The sequence below is a fragment of the Balaenoptera borealis genome (assembly GCF_965194805.1).
Source record: "Balaenoptera borealis genome assembly, chromosome: X".
Taxonomy (NCBI): domain Eukaryota; kingdom Metazoa; phylum Chordata; class Mammalia; order Artiodactyla; family Balaenopteridae; genus Balaenoptera; species Balaenoptera borealis.
The window spans coordinates 90,068,521-90,084,238 of record NC_138881.1 but is presented as its reverse complement, the minus strand read 5'-3'; the positions used below and the strand labels follow the sequence as shown (position 1 = coordinate 90,084,238).

Below are 15,718 nucleotides of genomic sequence, written 5' to 3'. Positions count from 1 at the left end.
ACATTACTTCCAAGTTGTTGACAGATTAGAGCAGGACTCTAAGACCTTGGATTTATTACTCCATTTCACAGTGGATGGTTGTGAAGAGACAGGGGATATGAAAACCCAGTAATCAGACAGGAAATATTTAGCAATTATACTCATGAGTATCGACAGTGGGAATGAGAGCCAGCAGACAATTGATGAATTTCCTTTTTGACTCATGGTAAAGTTTCCTGGTCAGTATTAAGAGGGATTTTTCTGATTTTGAAAAAAAAGGAATTATTATGTGATCCTATTTTATTGCTGTTCCAAGGAAAGATAATGTCATATAAATCTCCTTGTAGGTTATTGAAGATACATCAACACCATTTATATAATTGAAGTTAGATAGAAGCAGGAAGAAATATCAGTTCATATGAACTAATTAGAGTGACTGGGAAGGGAAGAAAGATGAGAAAGTGAACCAAACTTAACTCCAATAGTTATTGCAGTCAATCTATATTTTCTCAATAACAGCCATGATTGTGACATAAAAGACCTGAAAGGTTTCTCAGTGAAATTCACTCATTTTTGTATTTGAAGTTGCAAATTCTTTTCTTTCTCTACTTTGCCTTTCACAATAATGTTCTTCACCAAACGAAGGGAAGCAAAATTTATATAGCTATAGTAAACATGAAATGAGACTTACAGACACTGAAGTGTTCACAGCCTGTCAACTTATCAATAGCTTTGCAGGCTTCCTCTGTCTTGAGCATTTCCTCTTGTCTTCTTTTACTTTCTGGATCATCATTCAAAATCTTGTTTCTCAGCCAGGTCAAATGATACACCCGAAGTCTGTTCTTATGGCCTGATAGATAAGAAAAGATACAATGTTCCAACTCAGTCTATTTTTTTTATATATTAGAAGAACAAAAAAGGTAAAACTATTTTTGTCTTTTTAACCAAATGTTTTCATTAAAGTAAAAAAGCACTTTTAAAAATCTATGCTGCATCAGAGTCTTCCCTTTAGAGTTTGGAAATATGATAGCAAAGTCTCTCTTAGTCTCTCACTTCCAAGAGATAGCTGAAGTGTCTACCAGCTACCTATGTAGAAGTAAATGTAAAATACTTCTTTGGGACAGGTTAAGACTGCCACTGTGCAGGCAACAGAATCACCATCCATTCATTTGTACCTTAGCTTCTTATCTAAGTCATGACCTTTCTGGGATTCAGAGACCCAGAAGCTATCTCTGGTAGTGTGTATATATGAGAAGGGTGTCTTATGTATTGCTTGTTAGGCATTCTGGGCCAGTGAGATGGGTACTTGTACTCTTTCATTCCAGTATACTTATGAAGTAACTGAACAGTTTCATTATTTTTTCTCAGCCCAATCTACCTTTAATGTTAATTTTCTAACTGTAAGTCCCATCAAATTCCTACAATTCCTTCAGAAAAACAAGCCATTAAAATTACACATTTCTTTTCATATATAGTGACTTTACATTCATTTTTAGGGTTTATGACTGTAAGATTTCTGGGCCCAACAATAAGATTCTCATTTATGTAATTAATCTTAAATATATTTTTACACAACATTTTTGAGCAGTGTTAGAATTCAAGCATCTATATCTATTGCCATTCTATTCTCAAATGGTAAAATAAAATTGAACTCCAAACTATTAGATATCTTTCTATACTGATGTTCTCAGTACTATTTGATGCAAAAATAATCCACATTTAAGAGAAACTTAAGAATTAAAAAGAGAACATTTGGGCTAGAGAAAGCTGGATAAAAAGTAAAGAAATCTGTTATCCAGATGTGCAGTCTGTAAGCCACCCAGATGTTTTCAAAAACTAAATGTTGCTTCTGTGTGCCTCAAGCAACTATAAATGAATGACCAAAAAATCATGACACTTTAGTATATCTGTAGAGGATTTCTCTAACCAAAACTTAAAGCAAAGTTAATCATATTTAGGACTATACATAATCATTAATTAATGTGCAATATCGTTATTAGGTACAGACAGGAAGTATATAAACACATAAAATTACTGTGATTAGCATAATTTTATTCTACAGTCAAACCATTTAAAAAATTTTTCCTAATCTTTCAACAGTCATTTTTTTGCCTAAAGTCAGCATTAATGTTAGTGCTTTCCTGATACCAAGTACTGTTTAGTAATCACAATAATTATTAACATCCATATACTTGTTCTCTCATATGTCAAGGTTCAGGATCTGACTGACCAAAACTAAGAAGTTCAACTACTATGTGGGAAGAATGGAGAGATCTTAGGGGATCCATTCTTGTTACTAGTCCTATCTGTAGGCCCTTATTATACAGCTGTGGCAGAGACAACAGAGTCTCATTTTTATCCAATTATTGTCCTTTTTGTTCTTTGTTGCTTCTAACACAAGAAAGGTATATAGTGGAGGTTAGTGTGGTCGTGTGTGCATGGGTGGGTGAAGCTGTGAGTTGTGAAGATGTAGGTGGCTCCTCAGAAAAGACGTGAAAGGATGCAAATGGCATGGTTTTTCTTGTCACTGACCTAGGACAGGTACATTACAATCAAATATCCAGACACCAAAGGAGAGTCAGAAGTTTAAATTGTAAATAGGTAAGAAAATACAAGTAGGAAAGCCTGGTGTCCTAATTAAAGTTTATATTTAAAGTGCTTTCCTATGAATACTTTCACTTGAGAAAGTCTTTAGCCCAGTTTGCAACCTAATTTATCTGCATAATTACTCAGTTAATTTTAGTTCTTAAACAAACCGGAGATGGTAATCAGCAAATTGAGTGGCTCTACAACTTGAATTTGACGGAATGGTCTTCGCTTTATAAGTTTAGTAATGTCTGCCTTTCCGCTTCTGTCCATCAGATACAGATTTGATCGAGTTCCCAACAGCAAATTCACTCCTGTTCGTATATAAAAAGAAAAGTGCTATATTAGCTCAGATTACATTTTTATAATTGAATTTATACTAGTATTTTTGCTACTCCAGTGTGCTGATCTATGTAAAGGTGACGTTTATCATCTTAGGCTAATGTTAACTTCATTCTGTGTAAAAATGAACTCTCTGCCAACAGAACAAATTTATTTTCATTAAAATATTGAAGATAATACCCTCTGGCAATATTCTACTGGCTGGTGTCTTGTTTGCCATCACACAAATAGAACTTTATGTATATCTCAGCACCTTTTAGTAGTGTCCCAAACTTTATAAAAATCAATCAACCTTTTTGAAAGTTACCGTTAAATATAAAAGATGCCTAGTATATATCAAGTCTTCAATTCAGTTGATTTCTCATTGCTAACTGTAACATGGTTTTAATGCTTTTAGAATAATTGCATGTAAATTGTTTTTAAATTGAGTGATTCTGTGTTCACACATATATTAAAAAAACTTATATTGCTAAATGCCTATAAAATTAGTTTCTACTTTCATGTATTTACACTCCTACACTCTGTTATTTGTGTGCTGGCTCTATTCATTCTAATAGAAGCACTGTTTATAGACTGAATGAAAAGACTAAAATAGATTGAAGTAAAGTTAGAATATACTTCAAATGGGGGTCAGGATCAAGATGGTGGAGTAGAAAGACCCTGAACACACCTCTCTCTATGGGCATACAAAAATTACAACTATTTACAGAGCAACTGTCTATCAGAATGACCTGAAGACTAGCAGAAAAGATTTTCCACAACTAAAGACATAAAGAAGGAGCCACAACAATATGGAAAGGAGTGGCAGAGATGTGGTTTAGTAAAGACCCACACCCCAGGGTCGATGACTCATAAACAAAAGGGATATCATAACCACAGAGGTTCTCCTCAAGGAGCAAGGGGTCTGAAACCCACATTGGGTTCCCCAGCCTGGGGGTCTGGCACTGGGAAGATGAGTTCCTAGAACATCTGCCTTTGAAAATCAAGTGGGGCTTATGTTCAGGAGAGCTGGAGGGCTATAGGAAAAGGAAATTTCGTTCCTACAGAGCATGCACAAAATCTCACATGCTCCAAGTGGCATGACGCAGGGCAGATGCAGTAGTGTGAAAGATGCCTGGGTCAGAACCACTTGTTGTTCTTAGAGAATCCCCCTGGAGAGGCATGAGGCAGCTGGGACCCCCCTGAGGACTGAGACACTGGCAGCAGCCATTTTGGGGATCTCGGTCTACCACATTGACACATATTATAATCTTTTATTTTTCAAAATATAAAATGACAAATGATAAAAATGAGTTACTAGACATTAAATTCATCTCTGGGTAGTTTCCTGACTGAAATGATAATGAAGTAAACTTTGCTTTCTTGTTATCTGATACATTATATTAGTAGAACTTTGAGGATGGCTTATTTTTTCCCAAGTTGTTTAATCCACATAACTATAATGTTTGCTACACTGCTCTATTTTTAATTTAAAATTCTGTCTCCTGTTCAATCATACATTAAGCAAAGTCTATGAAACTGAAGGTAGGAGGTTGGCATTTATTTTGGATTTTTCCCTTCCTTGCATTCATTTATTCTGTTTAATTTATGATTCAGACCCGCTTGAGGTAAAATATTGTCTCAGCATTACCAATGTGGTTATAATTCTTCTGGAACAAAGGGTTGAAAAAGTCTATCAAAGTTAAGATATTACACAAGGAACTTTCTCTACAAATCCACAAGATATTTTAAAAACAAGAACCTGAAGAAATTTCTTGTAATATCTTATTAGGTATTATATGTTGCATTCTGCCCAAATTAAAAATACTAAGCTTGAATTTTCAAATAATCATAACCTAGTCCGATTTTATATTTTAGCCAAGTTAATTCGGGCCGTAAAGAAAAACAGAATAAAAAGGATAGGGAGTAATTCAAACAGCAAACTGCATTGAGTAAAAATAAATCAGCAAGTAAATAAATAAGCAAGTTAACAACTGTGTGTGTGTGTATATGTATGTGTATATATGTATATACTTGGAAATGGTTTTTCAATAGCAAACACATGTTTACATCTATGATTTTTCACAAGTTTGCTATATGGATAAAAATATATTCTTTAAAATATAACAACTCAGTTTTAAGAAACCAAACTCACCCCACAAAGAACCACAGCAGATCTCAGAAGTGAATTCCTTTTCATACATGTGGATTAGTGGTTTTTTACATTCAGGAGAGACATAGAGTGGGTTAACATTGACTTCAGAGGGTTGCTTAGATGATTTCTCAGGTACTTCCACTAATCCAGCATATACTGTGAAGAGAAGATATTGAGAGAACTTACACCATATGTGCTTGAGTGTTTCCACAAATGAGACATAGCTTAGAAAAATTCCTTTTCCTTTATTGTATTTTATTTTTTTTATTGGAGCTATAATTTCTATAAATACTAAACCATCAGGTAACACAAATCAAGATGGTCAGAATACATTTCTGAATATGAATATACTTCAAGTTACTGTGATTAGATTGCAAGTACAATCCAGATGAGGGACCCAATTTCTCAATTGTAGTTCAAATTTAGGTGCCATAAAGACTAAGTGAAGAGTAGATTTAAAAATATATACACATCCATCTGAATTTATGTCAACTGAGTATCAGAATGATTTGATTCTTTTCTGATAATGAACCAGTGGCCAAACACTGTATTTAATATGTGAACAGACTGCAGCATTTGGAGATTATATTAAGTGCACTTACAGATGGCACTGGCAAAGTCAGCATTTGCGGCCCCTTCAGAACCGTTGGAAGGAGATGAGTGGCTGGCAGAAAAACCTGATTCTGTTGATACTTCTGATATGTCCATAGTGTCATTCTCATCACCAGGTGCTGCAGGTGCAGCGCCTGAGGCAACGGCATTTGAGGCTTCACTTCTACCACCTGACTCCTAAAAGATGATTAAAACTTTATTTTGACTTTATTAGGAAATTAACAGTGAGAGAAATATGATATGCCTAGGGGTTATTTGAAAAAGAGAATACAAAATTTGTAACATCTTATAATTCTTTATCCTTATAAAATCCACATTTACCAGTAGAACTCAACAATGTTATCAGAAAAGAAATAACTAACCTATATTGAGACAACTGATGCCAAAGTAGGAATTCAAGGAGCATGAACTCCTTAGCTGTATAATTTACGGACCTAAAATTTGTGGAGTTTTTACTATGCATTAGATATCCTGCTAGGCATCTTATTTACATATTGTTGTGAATCCTTGCAACAACCCAAAAAGTAAGTAAGATTATCTCCATTTTACTTACAAGGAAACTAAAGCTTAGCAGTTATATAATTTATTCAAGGTCATAGAGATAATTAAGAGGATCAGAGTTTGAAGCCAAAGTCTGTTTGATTCCAAAGCTTACATTCAGCTATGCTATGGTAGATTCATTTCCATTTTGTCAAATGACAAAGCTAATGATGGAAAATCAACTAACACAAATTCAAGAGTGTGAACATGCTTCAGTGAAAATTTAGCCAGATTCCATTAACTTACAGAGAAGAAATTCAAGGATAAAAGTCACAAAATGTGACAGAATTTATGTGGGATGCCATATCCTGTGGAAAAACATACCAACAGTTTTTGGTAAGCCTGTTTGCTGATAAGCATTTCTTTGTTTCTAAACAGTGATTGAGACAGTTGTGCTGCCCTGTCAAAGACTTGTTTTTATGACCTTTTCTGCCACAAAAGTGTTGTATGGCAACATGTCCTTTTAAAATTAAAATAAAAAGAAGATCCATTCACTCTGTAAATGTCAAAAACATTTCTTAAGATAACTGGAGATACCCAGGGGTGCTATGAAAACTGTGCTGGGACATCCTGTTTTAATGTCTTTAATTAAGATAAGTACGTAGGCAGTTAGGTAGGTAGGTAGTAGGTAGGTAGGATGGATGGATGGATAGATGGATGGATGGAAAGATAGATAGATAGATAGATAGATAGATAGATAGATAGATAGATAGATAGATAGATAGATAGATAGAGAGGCAGACATAGATACTTTCTCACTGATGTTGCTTTCCCATTGGAAACCATCTAGGGAGTTTCCTCCTTCCTTGTCTTCTTTGTTTCCTTCCTTCATTGATTTCTTCCGTAATTACTGTATGACTGCCATAGACGAAGCCCTAAGTTGGACCCTGGGATTGTGTGAGTAGGTAACAAAAAGTAATCAAGGATGGATTAAAAATAGTTCCTGCCTTTTAAGAGTTTACACTCTATCGTGACAGAAGAGCAAGTAAACAAATAAATAAATTACAAAGTCATAAGTACTAAAATAAAACGATGGGCAAAATGCTTGCAAGTGCAGATGAAGAGGTGTGTAATTCTGCCTTGGGAAGTCAAAGATGATATATGAGTTGAACCATGAAGGATGACTAGTTCACAAGCAGAGAAGAGGTAAGGGGAAGGCTTATAGACAAAGGGAAGTGCTTGAACAAGGTCACTAATTCATGAAAAAGCGTGGCATCTTCTAAGCTAGTTATGATAGGACAATAGGCTGGGAAAGTAAATTGGCATGATTTTTCCTTTGTCTGGAATCTCATCTCTGTTTTCAGATATCCAATACTCCTCATTTGTCAAGAATTAGTTCAAAAACCACGTGTTCCAGGAAATCTCTGTGATAATTCCTATTTATCTAGCATATGTGAAGCTACTTGAGTATTTTAAAACATATCTATAAAGTCTGTAAATATTTTGTGAATGACAAAATAATTGTCTAAACACAGTACACTACTTCTGTTTTAAATTGTATGTGTTAACACTTCCTCAAAAAGTTAAAATAGAAGATAGCAATTCCACTCCTAGGTATATAGCTCAAAGAATTAAAAAGAGGGACTCCAACAACTGACACTTGTACACCAATGTTCACAACAGCCAAAGGTGAAAATGACCCAAGTGTCTATCAACATATGAATGGATAAACAAAATGTGATATATTCGTACTACAGAATATTATTCAGCCTTAAAAGGGAAGGAAATTCTGATACATGCTACAAAATGGATGAACCTTGAAAATATTATGCTAAGTGAAATAGACAGACACAAAAGGACAAATATTGTATGATTCTGCCTATATAAGGTACCTACACAGAAAGTAGAATAGAGGTTATTAGGGACTCGGGGGAGGGATAATGGGGAGCTAATTGTTTGTTTGAGATGATAAAAAATTTCCAGAAATGAATAGTAGTAATGGTTGTAAAACATTGTGAATGTACTTAATTCCACTGAATTGTACACTTAAAAAATGGTTAAAACATAAAATTTTATGTTATGTGTATTTTATCACAATAAAACCTCCCAGAAAAATGTATGTGTTAAGAGACACTATCCCAAGCATGTGATCTGAGTAATAAAGGTAAACAAATAAGATATTTTTGTCCCTGGAAGAAAATAGGAACCATCCAAATTAGAAGAAATAAAGATCTATCTAGAGCTATAATTAAAAATCTTTAAGGCTTTGGGATAGAAGTTTAAAATATATTTGTAATGGCTGGAAATATGACATATCACATGAAGAAACGCATTCACAAGGAGAAGAATTCATTCTCCTTTTCAAATGGTGCATTACCTCTGGTTTATGTTCAAATTCCTGGGATACTGGTCTATCCAATACTGGATCATCTATCTCTGAGCAATTTTCTTCTCCATTGAGTTCAAGGGCTTCACTCTCTTCATTGGTTCCACTGACTCCCTCATTTCCATTACCCTCTTTGCGTCTTCTTCCACTGTCTGTATTGGCTCTGTGTCCTTCATGGTCTCCAATGGCTGCACTGCCCCCAATGGCTGTACTTCCTCCGTGGCTTCTACTAGCTCTCTGGCTTCCATTGCTGCCGAAAGTTCCTTCCCCTCCATCACTTCCATCTTTACCATCTTGCTTGTAGCTTCCACCTCTGCCACAGCTTGGCCTGATAACAAGATCCGATTAATGATAGAAAACCACCCAACAAAAACATATTTGAAAGTCAACAAATGAAACAAAATTAGGATGCCTTACACATATGTACTATCTCCAGGCATGTTTTTGTTCTATGTGAACACTACTGGTATGATATAGATATGAAAAATGTCCCTATGTCCTGTCAATCTTAAATATTGAATTAACACCATAGCCACTGTCAATTCCCTGGCTGCATTTGGATGGCAGATGGAAGAGAACTTGCATCCTTTATTAGGAACATGTGTTAGGTTAGTAGCAATAATATGTTTTATTTTCTTAAACCGTAGACTACTTCATGCATTAGCAACTTCACAGCCACATGAATGATCAAGCCCATATTTTTGGTTCAACCACAACATATTTAAATAATTCTTATAATATATGTAATTTATGTTAATTTAAACACGTGCCTTTATTTTCTAACATGTGTATTGTCTGCTTTGCAACAGATTTCCATTGATTGTTCTACTATTATCACCAGGAAGTTCAGTAATATAGATCTCATTAAGTTAAGATAGTCACTTAATTATTTGTTAAGAACACCAAGCTTAGCAAAATGTCTCAATGATCTTTTGCATAAGGGACAACATAAACATGTACCTATGATAATTCTAAAAGCAAATGGATTTGAGAACAGAATTCCTGGTAGTTTTTTAGTTGGCAAAAAAGAAAAAATGTTGCATGAATTGTAGTCTGTTCTGTCAGGTATATCCCCAGTAACATTTGAAAATTAACAAAACAAAATATGGATTTCAATATTATAAAGCAAACAATTCTCCCACTGTTAATTATTTTTCTAAAAATATACTATATTAATGAATCACCTTTGAGAGCAGTTTAAATACAAACCATAAGCACATGTAAATAAGAACACACTGGCTGCTTATAGAGCAGGAACAAGTAACTATATATATATAGCATACTGATGGTATGCCAAAAACACTACTTCACTAAATATTACCACTTTGAGCAGCTACTCTATAAGAAGATAAAATTGAACGAGCACTGAATTTAGTTACAGCAGTTTTCAGAATCCCAAGGATTATGCTATGTTAGTAAGTTGGAGCTTAAAACTATCAAGTGAGTATCATATTTGCACTTCATTTTTCTCAGCAAATTTAGAGATTTTGTTCACAAACATCAGGGCTTCAACTTACAATTATTAAGAGGCACACTACTTAATTTGTCAGCCCATTTCTCACACTCATTGTGTCTTACAGGGTAGAATGATTCAGTAGCATTAATTTTAACAGAAACACCCAGACAATTCCAGTTATAAAGAACCTAATAAATAGTTGAATGCTAATAAAATATAGTATTACAAGAAATGCAAAATTAAGTGTTTTGCATTAAAATAATTTAAAATGTATTGTTGAAAATCAACCATTTACCAACATGCAAGTGCAATTCATTTGCCCTCTTGGTAATAAATTTTGAAAGTAAACCAAAGATGCAAATAGTTTTGAAATTATAAAATATGGATAATGCAAGTAATCCAGAAAAACCAACCTTGGCCAACTAGGAGCATCATCACGATTATTGCCTTTGTCATCAACAACCTCATCATTGTCGTCATCGTCTTGGTCTTCACCAGCATCATTAGCCTGATCAACCTGGTTATCCAACTCATCACAGCCATTGTCATGGTCGTAAGTATCTTCATAAGCATCATTAGAATCATCATCATCACCATCAGTATCAGCACCAGCATCATAGAGTTCAACATAATCACCATCCTCTTCAGGTGGCTGAATGACAGGTGCAGGAGTTAACCAATCATTCCGGAAGATTTCAGAGAGTGCATTATAGCCTACCCATTCATTTGTCAAGTAAACGGGGGGTGATATTTTTCCTACTTTAAATCCATCTGGAACCTGTGTGCACAAGAAAGGTTAATGTAGTCTCTAGTAGCCTTTCATTTTCTTCTAGATTGGAAAGCTTCCAGGCTGATAATATTTTAAAATGTATTTTCAATTGAAATGAAGATGTTCACTCACTATATAGAGCCAACATTTTTGTGAGGATGAGCTGCCAAAACCCAAACCTCAGGCTATGATCATTAATGGCCTTTCTGGATCACACAGGGCAAAATTTACTCACTTTGTTTTTTATTAGTCCTACTTATCTGCTGAGAACTAGACATTTGGTTTTGGTGCTGGAGAAGAGAACAGATAATTTAACATTCTAGAGAAGACAGTCACTTTTTTCCTTTTGTTTTATGCTTTGATATTGGGATTAGCTCTTAAAATTGATATGTTAATTTCCCAGCTCTGGTTTTATACAACATAGGCTGTATTAAAGTAATGTAAACACTTCTAAGAAGTAAATTAATATAAATTCACCTTTAAGTATGGTATGTGTCCTATAAGCAACCTCTGAGCAATCTGAAAGGGGTGTATGGGTAGTAGGGTAGAGGTAATTACAAAAGTAAAACAGAATGATCTGAAAGCACACTGCAAAAATAATTAGAAGGCCTTTTTATTTATGAAATTAGAAAGCATTTTATTTTTCGCTAAATGTTTTATCTTTATGCATTGCCTTATCATCCACGAAATGATATTAGACAAAAACTGAGCATCTAAACCTTACTCCTTAATTTGAGATTAGTTTCTACAAATAGCTTTTTATCACTCCTCTCCTGAATATGATCTGACACAAGAATGTGAAAGTAAAATATTTTATGATCGATTAAATGTTTTTATATTTTACATCACAAAATATTTTACATTAAATGTTTTTACATCGATTAAATTTAATTTCTAGATTTCATATTCTGCATACTGACATACCAATAGAAATATATATTTGAAAGATTAATTTAAAAACTGAACACTTTAGCCTTTCCCTCGAATGAAGATGAAAATATGTAAGTTAAAAGAAATTGAAAATTTAAAAGAACAGATATAAATGCGTTAAGAGTTAAGATGGAAACCTACATGGATGTCAACCAGCAACCTCTGATCAATAGTAGAATAAGGTGGTGATGACTGGGACCTCCTCCTGGTCACAGGGCTCTCTTCCTCAGAAGAAGATTCTGTGGAATGCCATAAAGACATTAGTAACAGTTGTGATCACAGCCATTGACTTCATTTTTATAGTGTACCCGTTCAATCCCTTGGTATTTTTCTTGTAGCCTCTTTCCATTCTGGAGATATCACTTGATAAATTCTTATGGGGCTAAGATCCTATGTTCTGTTTTCACAGGTAGTGACAGGCTCACGGTTTGTTCTGTTAGACCTGCATGGTTTTTCTGTTTTCAGCATTAAGTGTACATTTGCTAGGTATTTTTCTCTATCTGTGTTAACAAGGTACACAATAAGACTGGTATACAGATAGTCCCATGAAAAAAAGAGAATGTATCAAGAATAGGAAGGGCTGGGTGGTATTTCTGGCCTCCCATACTAATCAGTAGAAAAAGAGCCCAACAGTATATTAGAAGGTGATAGATTAGACAAAACTTTCAAGAGGAGAGTTGACTCTTGAATCTTAATCCCCCAATTTCTAATCAATGATATATCTTCAAGTATTTCAATACAGTTGAGAAGTGAACAACTGAAAAGTGGCAAATCTTAGCCCTTTTTATAAAGCCAGGAACCTTTCTATAGAAGCTCTCTGCAATAGAACTTTCTGCAGTAATAGAAATGTTCTGTATCTGCATTGTCCAATACAGTAGCCACTATCCACACATGGCTATTGAGCATTTGAAATATGGCCAGTGTGTCTGAGAGGTCGAATTTAAAATCTAACTTCATTTTCATTTTAGTTTTAATTTTAATAGCCACATTTGTTAGTTGTATCACAATGCACAGCTCATTTCTATAGTGTAAATACTTCCATTTAAAATGCAAATTTGCCTGGATTAGAAGTCTGGATTTTTGATATTAAGACTTGTGGTATAGTAAATAACATCTGTGGTTAAAATAGAGTGAGAATATTTAGGCTCAAAGATCAGTAGATCTGGGTGAGTGTACTTAGAAAAAGCTTCACTAAGGGGACTCTCAAGTCCCTTTTTATTGTTTTTGTGTGCTTGGAATTTGAAGATAAATAGTACTATCCCTCTTTTATTTGCAGCCTTTGTACTGAACACATCTTACAATTTGTGTTCACATCTTCTGACACTGCTGTACTTTTGCAATTTAATATCTTTCCGTAGGAAACTATTTTCTCTCAGGTCTTTTGGTGTGTCATTAGGCTAAGTAAGAAGTTTGGGTGAATGTCTGAGATTTTGAGGCAAATTTGTAGTAAGGTGTTCTGATTTCCTGCATCATGAAGTATGCAGTCTCATGGGAACTTCAAATCATCTATGTAGCACACACAATAAAATAATAGAATTTTAGAGCTAAAAAGAACTTTAGCTATTATCTACACAGATACTCTCCCTTTCTCCCTCCCACCACTGTTCCTAAATGCTTTGGGGCTTAGTCCAGAGTTTCCTTATTTCAAAATATACAATATGAATAAACCTTAAAGTTTTAGTTGTTTCTTCAGTATTAGCAAAATTAACCCTAGTCAAACCAGAAAGATTCTGGGGAAAAAAGTCCTAAAGTTTCTCTTCACACAGGCTTATCTTATTTCTCACAAGATAATATTTCTGCACAAGGGGACACTACCATTTAAAAGAATTAGGCCATTATCTGAGTCTCCTAAGAAGAAGAATGGGATTTTAAAATTCAGGTCTTCGACTATCTGATTTTCATACAGTGTACCTATATATCCCTTTAATTATTGACATTTTAATAAAATCTATATGCTATATTTTACAGACGACTTGGGGACTCAGTCAGGCATTTTTCCCTTACTTAACTTACTTGAATTGCTTAAAAGTAGATAGTGCCAGATTTTATGACCCGAGGCATAACTTTTCACTTTGTTTATCTGATATTTCACAAATCTATAATTCATTTAAACTCTCTCAAAAGTACATCACAAAATAAAATACTTATTTGAAATTCATATCACAGTTTGTAAAGTTATTTTCTATGATTTTATTGATTAATTTTTCATTTTGAGTAACTACATTAATTTTTAACATTTAAGAGCTACTGTATATATCTTACTTTGGGGAGGTGAAATAACAAACTGATAAATAAAACACATGCCCGCAACTACTCCATTTAATATTTCAATATTCTAAAGATTGCCTATAAATTTTAGCCTGTTGTAGAAGCCTCTCTCAAATTCCTTTCCCAGATTTTTCACACATGGTATAGAAACTAAAGCTGAACCCCCTCTCCCGCCTCCCTAGACACATTTTTAACTACTACCCAACTGAAAGAAGAAACTTCAGAAAAATTACTTTCCATTTCTCAAAGGTCATCACTGATCACCTAGTTGCCAAATCCAATGGCCTCCTGGTCTTAATCCTACTTGGCCTCCCTGACACTATTGATTCATTCCTTCTTGAAATTCTTTCTTAACTTTTGCAAAATAAACTATTAAACATTAACTCCGTTTTGACTGTTTAAACTTTGTGCTTTGAATCACCTGATGCTGCTGGGCAATTTTGAGGATTTTGCGAACTTCTTTGTCTGATGTCAATGGGCTTCTGAGCTTGTTCCAAAAGAGACCGCTGAGGAACACTAATGAAAAGACAGAAAAGCATGTGCCACATCCTAACATTCATAAAGGGAATGTACAACTCCACATCAAGACCAACAAAAGTTTTAAGCATATGGGTATATATCAAACTAAAAAGAAGTAGAGCTTAAGTAATATTTTCCAATTTCCCCAAACCTGCTATTTTATCTAGAAGAGAGAAACAATTTCCAAAATATAAAAAATTGTCTCTATACAAGCATGTTTCCTTCACATATCATATTTATTTCTAAAAATTCCTATGAACTTTCTTTAAGCTAATATTCAGACATTATTACTACCTGGGTAAAACAGCAAGAAACATAAATTTATAGTATATGTGAGTATTTTAACATGATAAAAACTAAGTTATTTTTATGTTAAATATTCCACTATTATAATCCTGATTTCAAATGTTTGGAATTTGTGTTTTTTAATGTCCTGTTCCTAATTTAGATATATGGATAAATAGATAGGACACTTTAGTTTTCACTATTCAAAATCAGGGAATATTTAGAAAGTTTCTTTGGACCAGTGCTGTTAAATTTTATAGCTGCTTTGGAATTTCTATATAGGAAGGACTTTGGTTATTGATTTAGGCCTAGAACAGACAAGAGTCTTTTCTATGACCCCAAATTTCAGGAAAGACTTAAGTTTCAGTTAAATTGATTTCATAAATATAACCATATTTAAAGTAAATATATTTGCAATTCATAAATTCAAAACCCTTTTTGTAATAAGAACAACCAATTCCAGTTTAATAGCAATATTGATTTTTATATACCCCATGTTTATCAGTTATATTGATTTTATATCATACCCCATGATACCAAAACAGATACACAAAACTAAACTGATTTCTCCCCCTTTGTTGTCAGAAGGATCATGACAACTCATTCACTGAACGCGTGGTAAGAGAAAGTTCCCAATCTTGCTTTAAAATTTTTCAAGATTTCTGCACACCAGTTAAATCTAAGGACACAAATACATGGGGGTTTTAAGGAATAATAAGATAAGAATGTACATACTAAATACTATCAGCTCTATGCCATCTGACCATACTGTTCAGAATCTTGAATACAGTAAGTACTCAATAAGTATTTACTGAATGACTGAGTGAATGAATATAGGTTAAGTTCTCTCCACTATGAGTTGGAGTTGGAAGGGGTATGATTTTCAAGGAACATCTAAATTAAAATTTAGCATTCAAATATAACACATTGCATACATCTAAAATATGAAACATGATTTTTGAAAATTACTGA

At 33.9% G+C, this 15,718-nt stretch overlaps 1 protein-coding gene across 7 annotated transcripts in view; it reads right to left on the bottom strand.

The window, feature by feature from the left end:
- Positions 1-15,718, bottom strand: part of NRK (Nik related kinase) — a 144,490-nt gene that overhangs the window by 17,071 nt on the left and 111,701 nt on the right. For 6 of the 7 annotated variants that reach the window (XM_082376999.1, XM_082377001.1, XM_082377003.1 and 3 more), the window contains 8 exons: positions 14,364-14,458; positions 11,816-11,913; positions 10,389-10,753; positions 8,511-8,847; positions 5,644-5,830; positions 5,042-5,197; positions 2,736-2,879; positions 671-829 (listed from right to left, as the gene is read on the bottom strand). In XM_082376999.1, the coding sequence (XP_082233125.1) occupies positions 671-829; positions 2,736-2,879; positions 5,042-5,197; positions 5,644-5,830; positions 8,511-8,847; positions 10,389-10,753; positions 11,816-11,913; positions 14,364-14,458 (1,541 nt within the window). The remainder of the gene's footprint in view (positions 1-670; positions 830-2,735; positions 2,880-5,041; positions 5,198-5,643; positions 5,831-8,510; positions 8,848-10,388; positions 10,754-11,815; positions 11,914-14,363; positions 14,459-15,718) is intronic. The other variant, XM_082377002.1, reaches the window with a different exon arrangement.